Genomic DNA, 15,000 nt, shown 5'->3' with positions numbered 1-15,000 from the left:
GATGCAAACACAATACTATGATATGAAAGAATGGTAAAAATAACCAGAGCAAGGACAAATGGATTTTTTTTTTTTAGTCAAAATCTTTTCCTATTTCCCTATGCATGTGCTTTTAATATGAACCAAATTTTAAAGTTTATATCATTACCTTTTTTTTAGGTTTTGCAATTTGTCACTTTCTTTGCTTTTATGGGTGATTAAAGATGGCATGTTAGAAATAAAACAGTATTGTACTTTAGTGGAGGCTAGCATGCATTTTTGAAATGATTTTGCTCAATTTTTTCAAGGTTTTAATTTAAGTAGGTAATTAGGGATATCATTCCTTTGGCAAGTAATGTTGAAAGGAAAGTTACACTGAAGATTGTCTGTAATGCTACTTGATAGCAAAAGATTTTATTGGTTGGCTTTGAGGCTCTAATATTAGCCCATTATATATCATGAGTCATGGGAAACTTAACCTATTGTAGACAAGGGATAGGCTTGCTTGTTCAGTCTCCAGGATGGCTTTTATTTCAGAGCAAGGCAGCTTCACGCATTGTAAAATTAGTCATTTTTGTGTTTTATTGTATTGGGAGACTTGTATGTTTCATATCATAAGCTCTATCAATGCTGCAGTTGACTAAAATTGTATAATAAGATCCTTATCTCATTATCTTTTTACTTTGCATGATAGAAGTATTGTCATTTTTGGGAGGAGCAAGAAAGCAAGAGGATGGCAACTTGCTGTGTGCCATTGCTCTATAAGGGTAGTGCTTGCTCGTGACTGTGGATGGGAGCCATTCAAGGCTCTCTCTCCTGCTGGTGCTAGAAGAAAGTGGTGACATCTGTTTTGGATGTTAGGTGAAGCCCATTTTGCTTAATTTATAGGTCACTCCTTACTCATAGCACAATAAAATAAGTGATCCAAAATACCCAAATGTCATGTATATCATGACGCCTGTCCGCAGTAGGTTAACATACCTAAAAAGACAGACTGAGTGACACGCATACACCTTATTAAAGATTTTTTATTTGTCACCTTAATCACTGACCAATTAGTTACTTGTTTATAAAGGACACCTGTAGTTTATATACTGGGTATGTAAAGAAATATGTATATGATTGTGTGTGAATAATATAGTAGTAACAACAACAACAGTAATTTGCACTGAAATTAAAGTATATAAAATGTAATTAGAGCGGTGCCTACATGTCAGGTAAGAAGTCCTGTACACTCAAGAGACAAACCTTTTTGATGAATTCTTAATGTCATGAAGTCATTTTTTCTACACTGCTAGTGCATGCAAAAGAATGACATGTATCCATACCAGTTCAAAATATTAAAAGGAAAATATTATTTTTGTTTCTTCAAAACACATATGTATTTATACATTTATTCATTTGTTTATATGGCTCTTCCCTTGGTTACATGTTTGTTTATTCTCAGTCTCCATGAGACTCGTACAAAGATATTTCCTCTTTGTTTATTTTTCTCTCTCCCTCCTTCCTCTTTCTCTTTGTGTCGACTTGCATTACAACTAGCTTCAGTTCATAAAACCACCAAAGTGTCTGCAGCATATTTAGAAGCAGCAAACATATGAATGAGAAAATATATCTTGGGATTAAGATTGTAGAACTTGAGGCATCCTTTGTTGGTGAAGCCTTAGTGTGAAGTTAATCCAGTGCAGGATTTTGTGATTATCGCCATGGAGATTTCCTGTAATTATCTCGATAGTTACTATGTCGTGAATTACTCTTGTGAATTCATATAGGCTTTGTCTTTTTCTCTCTTTTTGCAATATGCTCCATGGTAGTCTTGGGTGTTTTGACAGATTTATGGCCTTGGTGTAAAAGTTAAGTGATGAGTTTTGTGTATTGAATTTTATATGGTCAGGTTATTTACTTTTTGGTGAGAATTGTAAGACCAACATTTTTCATTTTCTAACATCTGTTAAAGAATTTCTTTTTATTGGTTTTATTCCATAAATATTCTGGTATCTTAACCCACTCACGACAGGGATATTCCAGCCTTGCCTGTTACAATGCCGGGGCTCTCGAATGCTTAGGCCTAAATCAATTAAATGACTGGCACCATATGGTGCCACCCGGCAAATGGGCCCTTGAATGAGCGGTACCGTAGTGTACCACCCATCCAGAAAGGGTTAATAGCTTACTCAGCATAGCTTACTTATTAATTTCAGCCATTAGTTTCCAATGCATGTGTTTGTTAGAATTACGTAACAACTATATACATAGCAGATAAACCCCCTATACACAAAATATATTTATTAGAAGATGAGACTACAGTTTCGAAATCCACCAGGATTTCAAAACTGTAGTCTCATCTTGTAATAAATATGTTTTTCATATAGTGAGTTTATCTGCCATTTTTCTATACGAAAGTGTTTTGCAATTCAAATAATATACATATAAAAAGGTAACTAGAACAGGCCTGTCATGCAATGCTATGGTCTCCAAGTTTTATGCTCTCTTATAGGCCAATGCACCTCCTCGCACATTTTCTTGCCAAGTGCTTGGATTGGTCCCTATATGACCATAAATTGCCAGTTAGGTCTAAGTCCTTTCTTGTAATAATGTGCTAGCTATACTATTTATTGCTCGATGCATAGATCCATAAGTGATTGTTGGGCAACCCTTACTTTGTTTATGGTTTTTTATACTTAATAGTGTCGTATATTTTCTTAGTTTTTTTTTTCTGATCAGAAAAATTACCAATTGAAATTCTGTGGTAAATAATTTGTATTTGTTGATCTTGATGTAGCTGTTATAATTCATTTAAGAAAACAAATTACAGCAAAGCTCTGATTTTCTTTTTTTTATTAAAATGAATGTGGTAGTTAAAGGTGTGTAAAAGATTGTTTTCAGTTATATTGTTAGTTACTGATGAGGTAGAAATCATTCCACTTCCTGATAATTAGATGTAAAAAATTGGATGTTTCATTGATGCCATTTATTTGTTTGATCTTATCTTATATGATAGCTTTGTAGATTGATTAGTGTTATCCGAAGTCCATTTTTTAGAAGTTGCAGTAAACTTTTTTCTGAGGTTAATTGAGAGTTTGGGAATAGTTCAGTATCCCTCTTAAGAAACTCGACTGCACCTGCATTTTCTTTGTTCGAACCTTTATTCTGGCTGATGAAATGGTAAACTTATAAAACGATTAATACTGCATAGTAGAAATAGAGAAAAGAGATAAATAGACAAAAAATCTTGTTTACGGCGAATAATCACATTGCACATTAATTTGAATCCAATTGGAATAGAAAACTGCACAGTCATGACGTCACTCATGAGTTTCAGGAGTGACGTCAGTAGGAAGAGTTGTCATGTGTTGTCCCCTGAGTGGCTTATCCCCGGGCGACGTGTTACCACAAAGATGGTGTAAGGGCGACGCAACTCGTACTGAAGTAAACATAGCCTGGTTACCATGGAAGGATATTAATAGCTTTAAACCCACTTGGCCTTTAACTCGCCGCCTTTCGGTTGCCGGATAGGCAATTCTGTCTGAAATGGCGGGTGATATTGCGTTGAATTTTTAAGTATCGATTTTTGAGCGACCTGGCTTGAGTGTTGGAGGTATCTGCCGACGCTGTAAGTGTGTCAGCGATGACATAAATGGCGTTGCTCGAATTTGGAGGTTTATTTGGCAGCGTTCGCAGGGGCGTGCGCACGCCGGTGGCCGTTGGCTGCCAGTGACGAGCTCAGTTGTGTTGGTGGCGAGGTGAAGTGGGAACGCGCGCCGCTCCGCTCTCCCCTTTTCCTCGGTCAACAACGGGTACGTTTGTTCATGTGCATTAGCAAGAGGGAAACGTGTGTGTTCGGTCGAGAGAGTGACGTGTAGCGCAGCTCCTCCGCGTGAGGCAGAAGGGAAAGAGAACCGTGAACCGGCAAGTGTTGTGATTAGTCGAAATAGACACGTCTCTCTCCCCTCAGACATCTTTCACTTTTCCCATAGTGGAGCTTACAGGGACCCGGCTTCAACAGCAGCAGCAGGAACAGCCTGCTCTGACACCGCTTGGCACTGCTGTCTGTACACCGGTGTCCCACTCAAGGGGGGAGGGGAGACTAGTGGCCCGAGGAACTTAGGTTGAGCAAAAAGGCCAAGTTGAAGAAAGAAGTAAGCAAGCAAGGGAGGAAGGTAAGGATCCGCCACGAAGGATGAAGGATGGATGTGCGTGTAGGGGGGAGGGGATGTATGTATGTATGTGCGCGCGTGCCGTCTGGTGGCGCGGCCGGGGTAGCGGCAGCAGCAGCAGCAGTAGACTGCAGCAGACTGCGTCAGCCCCGCCCTCTAGCTGGGGTCGCCACACTACTTTCGTGAGCCAGAGGCGACACTCACATGGGCAACCTGATTGGCCGTGCCTCCACGCCCTTGGTGCCCCCCTCGCAGTCATCTTCGCCTGCCAAGGTAACGGGGCATGTCAGGCCACTCCAAAGGTCGTGAAGTGCACAGATAGTGCGGGGCCGGAAACTCCCGCTAAAAAGCAGTGCACGGCTAGGAAAGCGGTGACGTGACCCCCACCCCCTTGTTAAGGTGTTGACAGACAATTACTACCGCGGCTGCAGCGATGGCGGGAGTAGCAGGAACTGGTGGAACGTCACGTCGCGTTCGGCTTCGTTCAGTTTCGCCGAATGCTGTGTCATCGCCGTCGAGTGCCATACTGGCAATACGACTTGATGTGCGGCGATGACGGGTCGTGATGGTGCCGACTGAGCCGATCGCTGGTAAACGCGGGGTGTTGTGCGGTGGTGGTGGCGGGAGGTCAGACTGTTGAGCTGACCAGTTGATCAGAATATTCCGTGAGTAGCGGAATGGGAAGACGAAGTGGGTGAAAGGGGGCGTCCCCATTTCTAACCCCCTTCTCTTCCCATGTTTTTTTTTTCTCACAAACAAACAGCGTGTGAATACTTCTGGAATCTTCCTCTAGAAAAGTGACTGGCCGACTACCTCACGCTCTGCATGTCATCGAGGTGTCAAGTCGAAAGGAGTGCGACATTTACTCGTTTCATTTGTCTTTGCCTCCAGTCTTCCTGTTCCTCCTACCTGAACTGCGTGTGTACGTGTTCATATATGTACATATGTACACACATACACACACACACACACACACACACACACACACACACACACATACATACATATACATACATACATATACATACACACATACATACATATACATACACACATACATACATATACATACACACATACATACATATACATAGACACATACATACATATACATACACACATACATGCACACATACATACACACATACATACACACATACACACATGCATACACACACACACACACACACACACACACACACACACACACACACACACACACACACACACACACACACACACACACACACACACACACACACACACACACACACACACACACACACACACACACACACACACACACACACACACACACACACACACACACACACACACACACACACACACACACACACACACACACACACACACACACACACATGCACACACATATGCACGCACACACACATGCACATGCACACACACACACGCACACATACAAAAACACATGCATACATACATGCACATATGGGTGTGTGGGGGCTGTCTATGTATAATGTATTGCGGGTACTTAAACACGCATGCATATTCACGAAGTTTACAGTAAACGTATTTACAATTATTATATAGAGACAAGAATATATATATTATACACGTTTGTATATAATCCTTTTTAAAGAAAAGTAACAGTTATCTAGTCATGCAGATTCTTACTGGTCTATGTACTCTGTTATAATGGTGGACGATTATGTACGTTTTGATTATTCCTTAGTGTTTTTGTCGCTGCCTTTCCTCTTCCTCCTCCTCCCTTCCTCCTTCCTCCCTCCTTGTTTGGATTGTTTGTATAGTGAAAAGTTGTAGATTTCCGGAAAGATTTGTCCCTGTACGTGGTTCATTTGGTTCCTGCTGTTTTTCACATTCTAACCGGGGCTTCATGACTTTTCAGTTGTATTAAAGTGTGTGCTTGGGGGGGGGGGGGGGGGCGTTATCGAAGCTGGGCAAGGTTGTCGTTCCTGCGTGCGTTGACATCACTCGGCGGTGGTGGTTGTTGGGGATATGTGGTCAAACGGTTCCTGATGAGCAGCAGCGATCCCATGTTGGAAGCATTGTTCGGTCGGATCACGTTACTAATTAGCAGCCAAGCGTTCCTTCGTTCGTTTATATTTAGGCGGGGGCGAATATTGGCATTTTTGTTCCCCTTTCGGACAGATAATGCAGCAGGAAAAAAGGAGGGGGAGGTGTGTCAGAATTGCTCCACCCTCTCCCCCCTCCCTCCCCCCCTTGGTCTGCAGCGTCCGGTTTGACATTGCATAATGCCCTTCGTTCAAGAGGAATGACAATAGAGGAGATGGCAATACTTTAATTAGTCATTTTTTAGAATGGTGGGTGAGGCAGTATGCATTCTTCTGGAAGGCCAGTTTGTATCCAAATCTCGTTGCAGCGGCGGGGAGCGAGGGGGAGGCACGGGGGCTGGGGGAGGACCGTACGTGGGGTGACTCAGCACTAGCATGTGAGGAGAGATTGGGTTTGAATTGATAGGATCCATGAACGAAGACCTGTTCTCCCTTTGGGGATTTCTTTCTCATGTGCATCCGGCTGCTGACTACTTCCGGTTCGGAATAGATATCTTATTTTTCTGTGTCCGACTCTCAATTTATTCCTAAAGTGAAGCCTGTAGATGATGGGCTTGTATGGAGGGGGTGCATTTTCTACCATGGCAGTAGAAAACCCGTTTACAATTCGCCACAGGATAGGGAGGCTGAAAGATGATCTGTTCGCCGAATGCGCCCTTTGGTCTCCCTTTCTATCCAGTTTTCACTTTCTCAAGAGTTTTTTCGCGTAAAATATAAAAAGCATGAAGATAGCTGCAGCCGGCAAGCTGCAGATATTCCTTCTGTTGGCGGAGGTGTCGACGAGGATAGCGGGAGGACGCAGCTGGTGGTCATGGTAACTTCGCCGTTGTGATGACGTCCGGCGCGTGGTGACAGGCGGATCGGGATTCGGGGCGGGGCGTCGGCGAGGCGGTCACGTGGTCGGCGGTGCGTCACCGAGGGCCCCCTTTTCGCTTGCGGGGACGAGCGGAGCGGCAGCCGGCCGGCTTGCTCTGTTCGTCCGGCCCTCCGACACCTCCCTTCCCAAGGTTGATGCTCCGGGATCTCCGTTACGTCATGGTTGGGGGCTCCTGATGGGGAAGAGAGGGGGGAGAGGGGCTCTTGGCAGGGAAGAGGGGGGGGGGTGAGGGGCTCCTGATGTGAGGTGATGAGTCTGGCTTACTCCCGCCTCTTCCGCTGATAAGAAAGCACAGACATTATACATGAAACCTTAGTCTAGTGGTTACCGGTGTGAAAGAATGTGAGGGAATATATTGTACATGCCATTCATCACTCGTGTAGAACGCATACATGCCTGGTCTTTGTCCATTGAGGGACACGTGGGCGAGATGGGTTCCCTTGTCGAAGTGTGATGTCATCAGCATCAGGCAATGCGACAACAAAGGGTGCGTCAACAAGCTTAAACTGTTCCGCCCGAGGATGAAGCGTGACGATCAAGCCTACTCATGTCTTCCAGTGAGATCTTGGATAAGGACGCAGGTGTGAATTGTACGAAAAGTGCGTCTCGTTTCCCTTTTTGTATGCAATTACTCGAGTAAAAGCTTTACTAATCGCCTTTCTGCATAGAGGAGGAATTTGTTTATGAAGGCAGGTAAACTCGCTAAGACCAAACTTTTGGGCACCTCTTCACTTCATCTCCTTGTATTTTTTTCTTTTTGCTTCCACCTCCCCTCAACCAGATATGCCACAAACGCCTCTTGCCGTCATCTCTCTCTCTCTCTCTCTCTCTCTCTCTCTCTCTCTCTCTCTCTCTCTTTCTTTCTCTCTCTTTACCCCTCTCATCTCACCTCTCACTTTCTTCTATTCTTTATTTCCCCTTCCCCAATATGCGTGAGCACACACACACACACACACACACACACACACACACACACACACACACACACACACACACACACACACACACACACACGTGAACGTGAACGTGAACGTGCTGTTACCCCCTACCTTAGTTGATGTCCACAGACAACTTAAAAGCGTGGTTAAATGGGAATGGGGGGTAGGGGTTAAGAAACACGTGCTTGAAGTTATTTTCGTCATCGATGCTCGTGTGCGATGCTGTGGGTGATGGGTCTGTGTTTCGTTTTGAGTGCATGGCCGTGTGAGCAGTAGAAAAGTGTGTGTATGTGTGCGTGCATATATGATTGTATGTGATATGAGATAATGTAATTATACAATATCAGTATAATGTTAATATCTATAAATAGATTGTCTAGAGGATAGAATAAGATGGGATTAGTCAAGATGATATATATCAAGTCTACATTTAAACTTAGAGACTGATAAAATCATCTCGATTGTTTATCAGGTTTTAGGCATTACTGCGATCACTGGCTCACGTCTTGTCCTATGTGACGATGCGTGTGTTTTTATGAGCATGTGTTAAAAGACTGAAGAGAGAGGAGATAAAAGAAAACAAGACTCGGTTAGTCAGGATACAGTACCTACGGTAACTCAATTTGGATTAGAAAGTCTCATTAATCGTGACAATTTGTTTACCCTTCTTTGTTTTATGAATTTTGAATGATGTGAGAGCTGTGGTAAATGCCATTATCCGATTAAACGTTCTGATTAACAGTGTGCCACTTGCTTGTTCGTTCGCACGCTCGCCGCTATTCATTTGTTTAGCCTTTTTTCTTAACTGTCTTCATGTTACCACTCGTCTCCATAGTATTGAAAGTGACTGATTTAGAGACGTGTTGTCAGTTGTTTTAATCTTAGGATAAGGAGATTCACGGGGTGTTTTCTATTTTGTACGTATTTATTATGAGTGCGGGAACACCACACACTGTCGCCGTTTAGACGCTCTTTGTTATCGCGTCCGTTACTTCACTTCTCAGATATGATTGGCTTGAAACGTTTTCTGAAGTTAACTTTTTCCTGAGTTTGTATTATGATGGAAGATCTTAGTATATCGGCAATTCTCGGGAGATACTGAATTATGTGCAACCAGTCCTTTGTCTGTTTTGGGACAAAGGAAAGGGATGGTGGTAGTGGTCGTGGAGGGGGAGGAGGGGGGAGGGGGTAGGAGTATGTGCAGGTGGTTGTCAGGGCAGCAGCGCGTGCCCGGGCTGCTCCGTCATACACTACGGCAGCAGACGGAAACAGAGAAAGATACAAGAAAGAACTGGGCGCGAGATGAACCTTTTATTTCTTGTCCGCCTGACACAAAGACCCTGGCTCTGAGTGGGTGCCAGTATGTTTTTTTTTTATCTTTCTCTGTATCTCTCGTAGCCCCCTCTTGCCTGTATCTGTTATATTATCTTTTATTTCGATACCCCTCCATTCCCTTGCCTGGTTTCGTTTTCTCTCGTTTTCATTCCTTCCATACCTATTCTCTCGATCTATCTATCTATCTATCTCTTTCTCTCTCTTTTGCTCTCGTTCTCCCATAACCCTCGAATGCTATTGACATTCCTCCGAATTTTAGTTATGATATACCTGTATAATACGTGCACTGAAGAGGATGAAAGTGTATGATGATCGTGGCGTGACGGTACCCTGAGTTAATCCGGTAAAGGCACAAAATAACCTGCATGACGAGGGTTCTAATGTGGATGCTGGTTGCAGAGCACTTTTATCTCCCCCCTCTCTCCCTCCCTCATCCTCTCTTCTCTCCTCCATCCTCTTCACCTCCTATCCCTCCTCCATCCTCTTCACCTCCTATCCCTCCTCCATCCTCTTCACCTCCTATCCCTCCTCCATCCTCTTCACCTCCTATCCCTCCTCCATCCTCTTCACCTCCTATCCCTCCTCCATCCTCTTCACCTCCTATCCCTCCTCCATCCTCTTCACCTCCTATCCCTCCACCATCCTCTTCACCTCCTATCACTACCCTATCCTCTTCTCCTCCTATTCCCTCCCCAACCTCTTTTCCTCCTCCTATTCCCTCCCCCAACCTCTTTTCCTCCTCCTATTCCCTCCCCCATCCTCTTCTCCTCTTCCTATTCCCTCCCCCATCCTCTTCTCCTCTTCCTATTCCCTCCCCCATCCTCTTCTCCTCTTCCTATTCCCTCCCCCATCCTCTTCTCCTCTTCCTATTCCCTCCCCCATCCTCTTTTCCTCCTCCAATTCCCACCCCCAACCTCTTCTCCTCCTATTCCCACCACAACCTTTTCTCCTCCTCCTCCTATTCCCACCCCCAACCTCTTCTCCTCCTCCTCCTATTCCCACCCCCAACCTCTTCTCCTCCTCCTCCTATTCCCACCCCCAACCTCTTCTCCTCCTCCTCCTATTCCCACCCCCAACCTCTTCTCCTCCTCCTCCTATTCCCACCCCAACTTCTTTTCTTCCCCAATTCAACTCCCTCTACACCCCCCGCCCCACCCTCAGTGTCTCCTCCAGCCACCCTCCGTCCTCTTACTTTCACCATGGATGGATGTGGGCTGAGGCGATCATATGGCGGCCGGTAGCTGGGAGACGGCACGAGGTGTAGAGGGAGGCCCTTCTTTGTTGTTTTGTCTCGCGCAGCAGCATCGGAGGTTTTACTTCTTTCTTTCTTTTTATAGTCATGATGGGTAGATCTTGTTTTAAGGGGGATGGGGGTGAAGAGGGGGTTTAGTTGGTTGTTACTGTCTTACACGTCTTCATATAGTTTTCTTATCTCTTATTCCTTTCCCCCCCCCCCCTCTCTCTCTCTCTCTCTCTCTCTCTCTCTCTCTCTCTCTCTCTCTCTCTCTCTCTCTCTCTCTCTCTCTCTCTCTCTCTCTCTTACTTCCCTGCCCCCCCCCTTCCCCTCTCTTCCCTCCCCTCACACACGAGTTTGTCTAATGTTGGCTTCCTTCCTTGTTCCTTCCTTTCTCTCTCTCCCTCCCGCGTCCCCCCTCTCCCCTCACACGAAATTGTCTAACGTTGGCTTGTGTTGAAGAAAAAAAATCAAATAAAATATTTACCAGGGACTCTTCTTTAGTCATTTAGCGTAATTTGTTTGTCTACTGATTATTGTCCATTGAAGTTATCTTGCCCCACTAAATGACACCACTTCGGTTCCAACCAAATGAAGTACACAATACAACCAAACCTCGCATGAGACCAAGAGGACAGGGATAGCCTTGTGCTGACTCATCTTCTCTCCTTGGCTGTCGACGTGGCTCGCACCCCAGCATGTCTGCGGCGTGTTTGCCGCCTTCCCTGCATGCTCCGGACGTATCTCGTTTGCTAACTTGCTCGATTGTATTGATCTTAACACTTCGTTACTGGAAGGGAGAGAGAGAGAGGTTTCACACACTCACTCACACTCACACAGTCACACTCAAATAAAGACGCTCATACTCGCACTGACGCACGTTAAGAACATGTTGAGGCCGGTCTCCGCAGTAGGTCGCTTCCCGTGGCCTTAGCATGCCGAGACGACTCATAGTCACATGCACGCCAGACGCGAGCGTTATCAAGTATCGCTGAGAGGGAGTGAAAGTGCAGATTACATGTGCATTTGGGGTAGTATATAGATGTGGGTGTACATTGAGTGCAGGTGGTGGAACGAGATGTGTATGTATTCTCGCTTGTATTGGTACACGTTATTTTCGAAAGGAGACAGATGGATAAACAGGACGGTCGAGTTCCGAGTCAGTGAGGGAAACATGCCGTTGGTCGTGGCAGTGGGCCCCAAACCCAAGCGCCAAGCACCGGATATCGGGCTTGGGACGCTGACCTCGAGGCAAGTTCACTCGTGAGTGAGCAGATGCGGTTCGGCGGATGGGCGGTGGCCGGAGAAACTCCCTTATATTAACGAGGTCGGATACAGGTTGGTGACGCCTTGGCACTATCTGGGTCACCATTCATGATTGTAACTCTCGGGAGCGGGAGGAGGAGCATTGGCAGTTGTCGATTGGCGGTCTATTGATTCCCCAGTTCCATGCCGAGGAGGCAGAAGGAAATCCATATATCCATCTCCGTGATGTAGTGCCGGGGCGGGAGTGGTGAGGGTAGAGGAATAGTATGTAAACACCTGGTTGGCATGTGTCGCATGTTCAGTCTTACTTGCAGGCAGTCAGTTTCGCCCGCAGCTGCCTCGTACTCACTGTAGGTGCTCTCGTGGGCGCTGACGAACGACTTAAAAGACGCATGTGATCGCGGCCGAGGATGGCTGCTGGCACACACGGGGTTAGGCGGTCGTGATCGATTACACACAGCACCGCAGAAGCTGTGGCAGAACCGCACAGCTATTATATTCAGGCTTCCCGAATGTGACCTGGCTGCATATCCCAACTTGCTTGTGGGAATGGTATTCCTGCCTGAGTCGTGCAAAGAAGCTATTGGCAGGATAGGTCAAAGTCTGACGACTATATTTAGTGGTGCATAGGTGACGAACACTTCAAGCTATTAAATAAAACTAAATCAGTCTTGCTATGGCTTGTAGACTCGCCACACACGACGAATACATTTATCAAAGAGGTTAGAGCACTTCAGAGAAGCTCTCGCCAACGGCTTTCTTTGCTGTGCCATGGTTTAGATACGACTAGACTGATTGTATACGCAATTGCTAATTAATCACTACGACAGTCCTCCATTCATCGACATTAGCCCGTCTTAGATTGAAGTTCCTATTGCATGTTCTTAAAATACCACAAAGGTCGATATCACAGTGATCGTCATCTCTATCTTTCTTGAACCTCACCGTGACTCCGCTTTTTCCACCGCAAAGCAGTCACGGAAGACCAGGAAGTCGAGCAGTTCCTCGTCACTTCGGCACACGGGAGCGGGAGACACGGTAGGGGAAGGGAAGGGGAGGGGAGGGTGAGCGGGCGCGTCAGTCTTCGTTGAGGTAAAAATTGGGCCGGTATTAAGGCGACCCTATGCGTGCTCCTCGAGCAGGTGTCGCCTTGCATTTTGCATGATATTTGTATTTTGTTTGGCCTTTTTCGCGCCGGGCTGATAATGTTGAAGAAGAGTGCGTGCTCCTATCTCCCTTTAGGGTTCGTGAGTGGGCGAACAGAAACTAGGAAAGTGATGGGAAGTTATGGCCTTGTCGATGCGTCCTCTCCTCCCCATCTTACCCCCATTTCCTCCCCTCCCCTCCTACTCTCAGCCTCCACGCCCTTAGAACATCTGGCTGGGAGAGACTCATGGTCGATAGGGACTTCCGCTGGCAAAAGTCTGACCAGGACACTGCACCGAGGAACTTGGCTGTGATTATCGAAATACTACTCCTTTATATGGCGGTGCCTGAGGGAGGCGAGATAAGGAGGCGAAGCAAGGAAGAGAGACAAAGTGGGGGGAGGGGGGTTGAGTGAACGAGTAAGGAAGAGAGCGAGTGCGATTGGTGTGCGTGTGCTGGCTTTAAAGGTGCACTAGCAAATGGATTGCATTGCAAAAAAAAAATCTCGCCTTCCCTCCTTCCCTCCATCCTTGGGAGTATTTTGCGTCGCTCGTGGAAAGTTGTTGAAAAAGTTCACCCTATCTTTTCTTCTCCTCCACCCCCTTACCCATTACGTGACCCTTTTCTTGTAGTCTTAGATAGACCCTGGTTTCAGAGACGCACGACCTTCAAGGAGTCAGGTGTAAGCGCGCTCTCATCTCGCTGCCGGAATACGGAATGTAGGCGGAGTCGGTCTGTCGCAAAAATCCTGAACGCTAGCGGAGCACAACAACCGCGATGTTAATATAATTGATGACTTGCGTTGCTGCTTGGATCCATTGCCATTCGTTGCCGGCAGATCTCGCTCTGGTGCGACCTCGAGAACAACCCCCTATCTATCACAATTACCTCCCCCTCTACTTCCAGTCCCTGTCACACTTCAGGCATAGACGCCTTTTAAGTCGTCTGATATGCAACTTGTACTACAGGCCCTGAGCTATATTTACAATGATGTCGCATCTTCACAGATGTACCACTCCACCCCCTCTCCACCCCTCCTACTCCATGTACTGCCCTCAATAAGTCGACCTTCAACATCTCGTTATCATCGGACCTGTTCATGGTATAGATAAAAATAGCAGTTGAGTGCAACGTCTGTTGTTTGGTCTCTCCTCCTTTCTTTCTCCCATTCCCATTCCCTCCCTCTTCCTTCGCTTTCCCTCTTCCTCCCCCACACTTACTACATACTCGCACAAAGTGGACGTTTAAGTCAACATAGATTTTTAATAGCTAAAATCTGTAAGTTAAAACTACCAAAATCATGAGAATCGTCGAAGTTTTTTTTATCGGCATCCGATGATCTCTAAGGTAGGTGGGCGTGTGTAACCAAATCTTGATTAGCGACTTGGCTTTGGGTTTTGAATCGGAAAGCTAAACGTGATTCTAGGATTCAGGTCGTAGCGGACGGATGGACGTATTGAGAAGGTGAACGAAGAGGGCTAACAGCCGTTCGATTGCTACTGACGTCACGTGTTTTCGTATGAAAGGACAGTACTGTTGGGTGGGGGGAAGGGGGAGGTATGGAAGGGGAGTGGGGGGAAGTTATTAAAGAAAACGGGCGATAAGGGGGGGGGGGTAGGGGTTAGAGGGAGAAGGTGTGTTATCGCCTAGGTGGGGTGGGAGACACAGTCGAGGTGCGAGTTTCGTTCGAGTGGGACTATACTGTGACCGCGAGGGGGCCGCTCTTCCCCTCGTATGCGTGCGCTACTTCGTGCTTGGCTACTTTTGTTTGTATTCTCTTTATGGTCGTGTGATCCTCTGAAGTGCTAAACGCTTTAGTGTGTGTGTTGGGGGGGGGGTCGTCTTTTTTTCCTGTACATAAATACACACACACACATATATATACATATATATGTATATATATATACATACATACATATATACATACATACATACATACATACATACATACATATATACATACATACATACATACATATATACATACATACAT

General features: G+C 45.8%; 1 protein-coding gene across 9 annotated transcripts in view; it reads left to right on the top strand.

Moving 5' to 3' along the window:
* Uba1 (ubiquitin-like activating enzyme 1) overlaps positions 1-15,000 on the top strand; it is a 56,937-nt gene that overhangs the window by 14,516 nt on the left and 27,421 nt on the right. The window contains exon 1 of one of the 9 annotated variants that reach the window (XM_086538599.1): positions 685-840. The exons of 1 other annotated variant lie outside the window; for it this stretch is intronic. Coding sequence is in view for 2 of the 8 variants with exons in the window: in XM_043034345.2 (XP_042890279.2) it covers positions 7,481-7,669 (189 nt within the window). In the remaining 6 variants the exon portion in view is untranslated. Of the gene's footprint in view, positions 1-684; positions 841-3,289; positions 4,140-4,207; positions 4,410-6,050; positions 7,688-15,000 lie in introns of those variants that run through there. 7 more of the 9 variants (XM_086538598.1, XM_043034350.2, XM_043034351.2 and 4 more) reach the window with 7 other exon arrangements.

Source organism: Penaeus japonicus, unplaced genomic scaffold (genome assembly GCF_977035675.1).
Source record: "Penaeus japonicus unplaced genomic scaffold, GWHDUDI00000001_assembly GWHDUDI00000007, whole genome shotgun sequence".
Classification (NCBI taxonomy): Eukaryota; Metazoa; Arthropoda; class Malacostraca; order Decapoda; family Penaeidae; genus Penaeus; species Penaeus japonicus.
The sequence above is the reverse complement of the archived record's forward strand: the minus strand, read 5'-3'. Positions and strand labels throughout refer to the sequence as shown.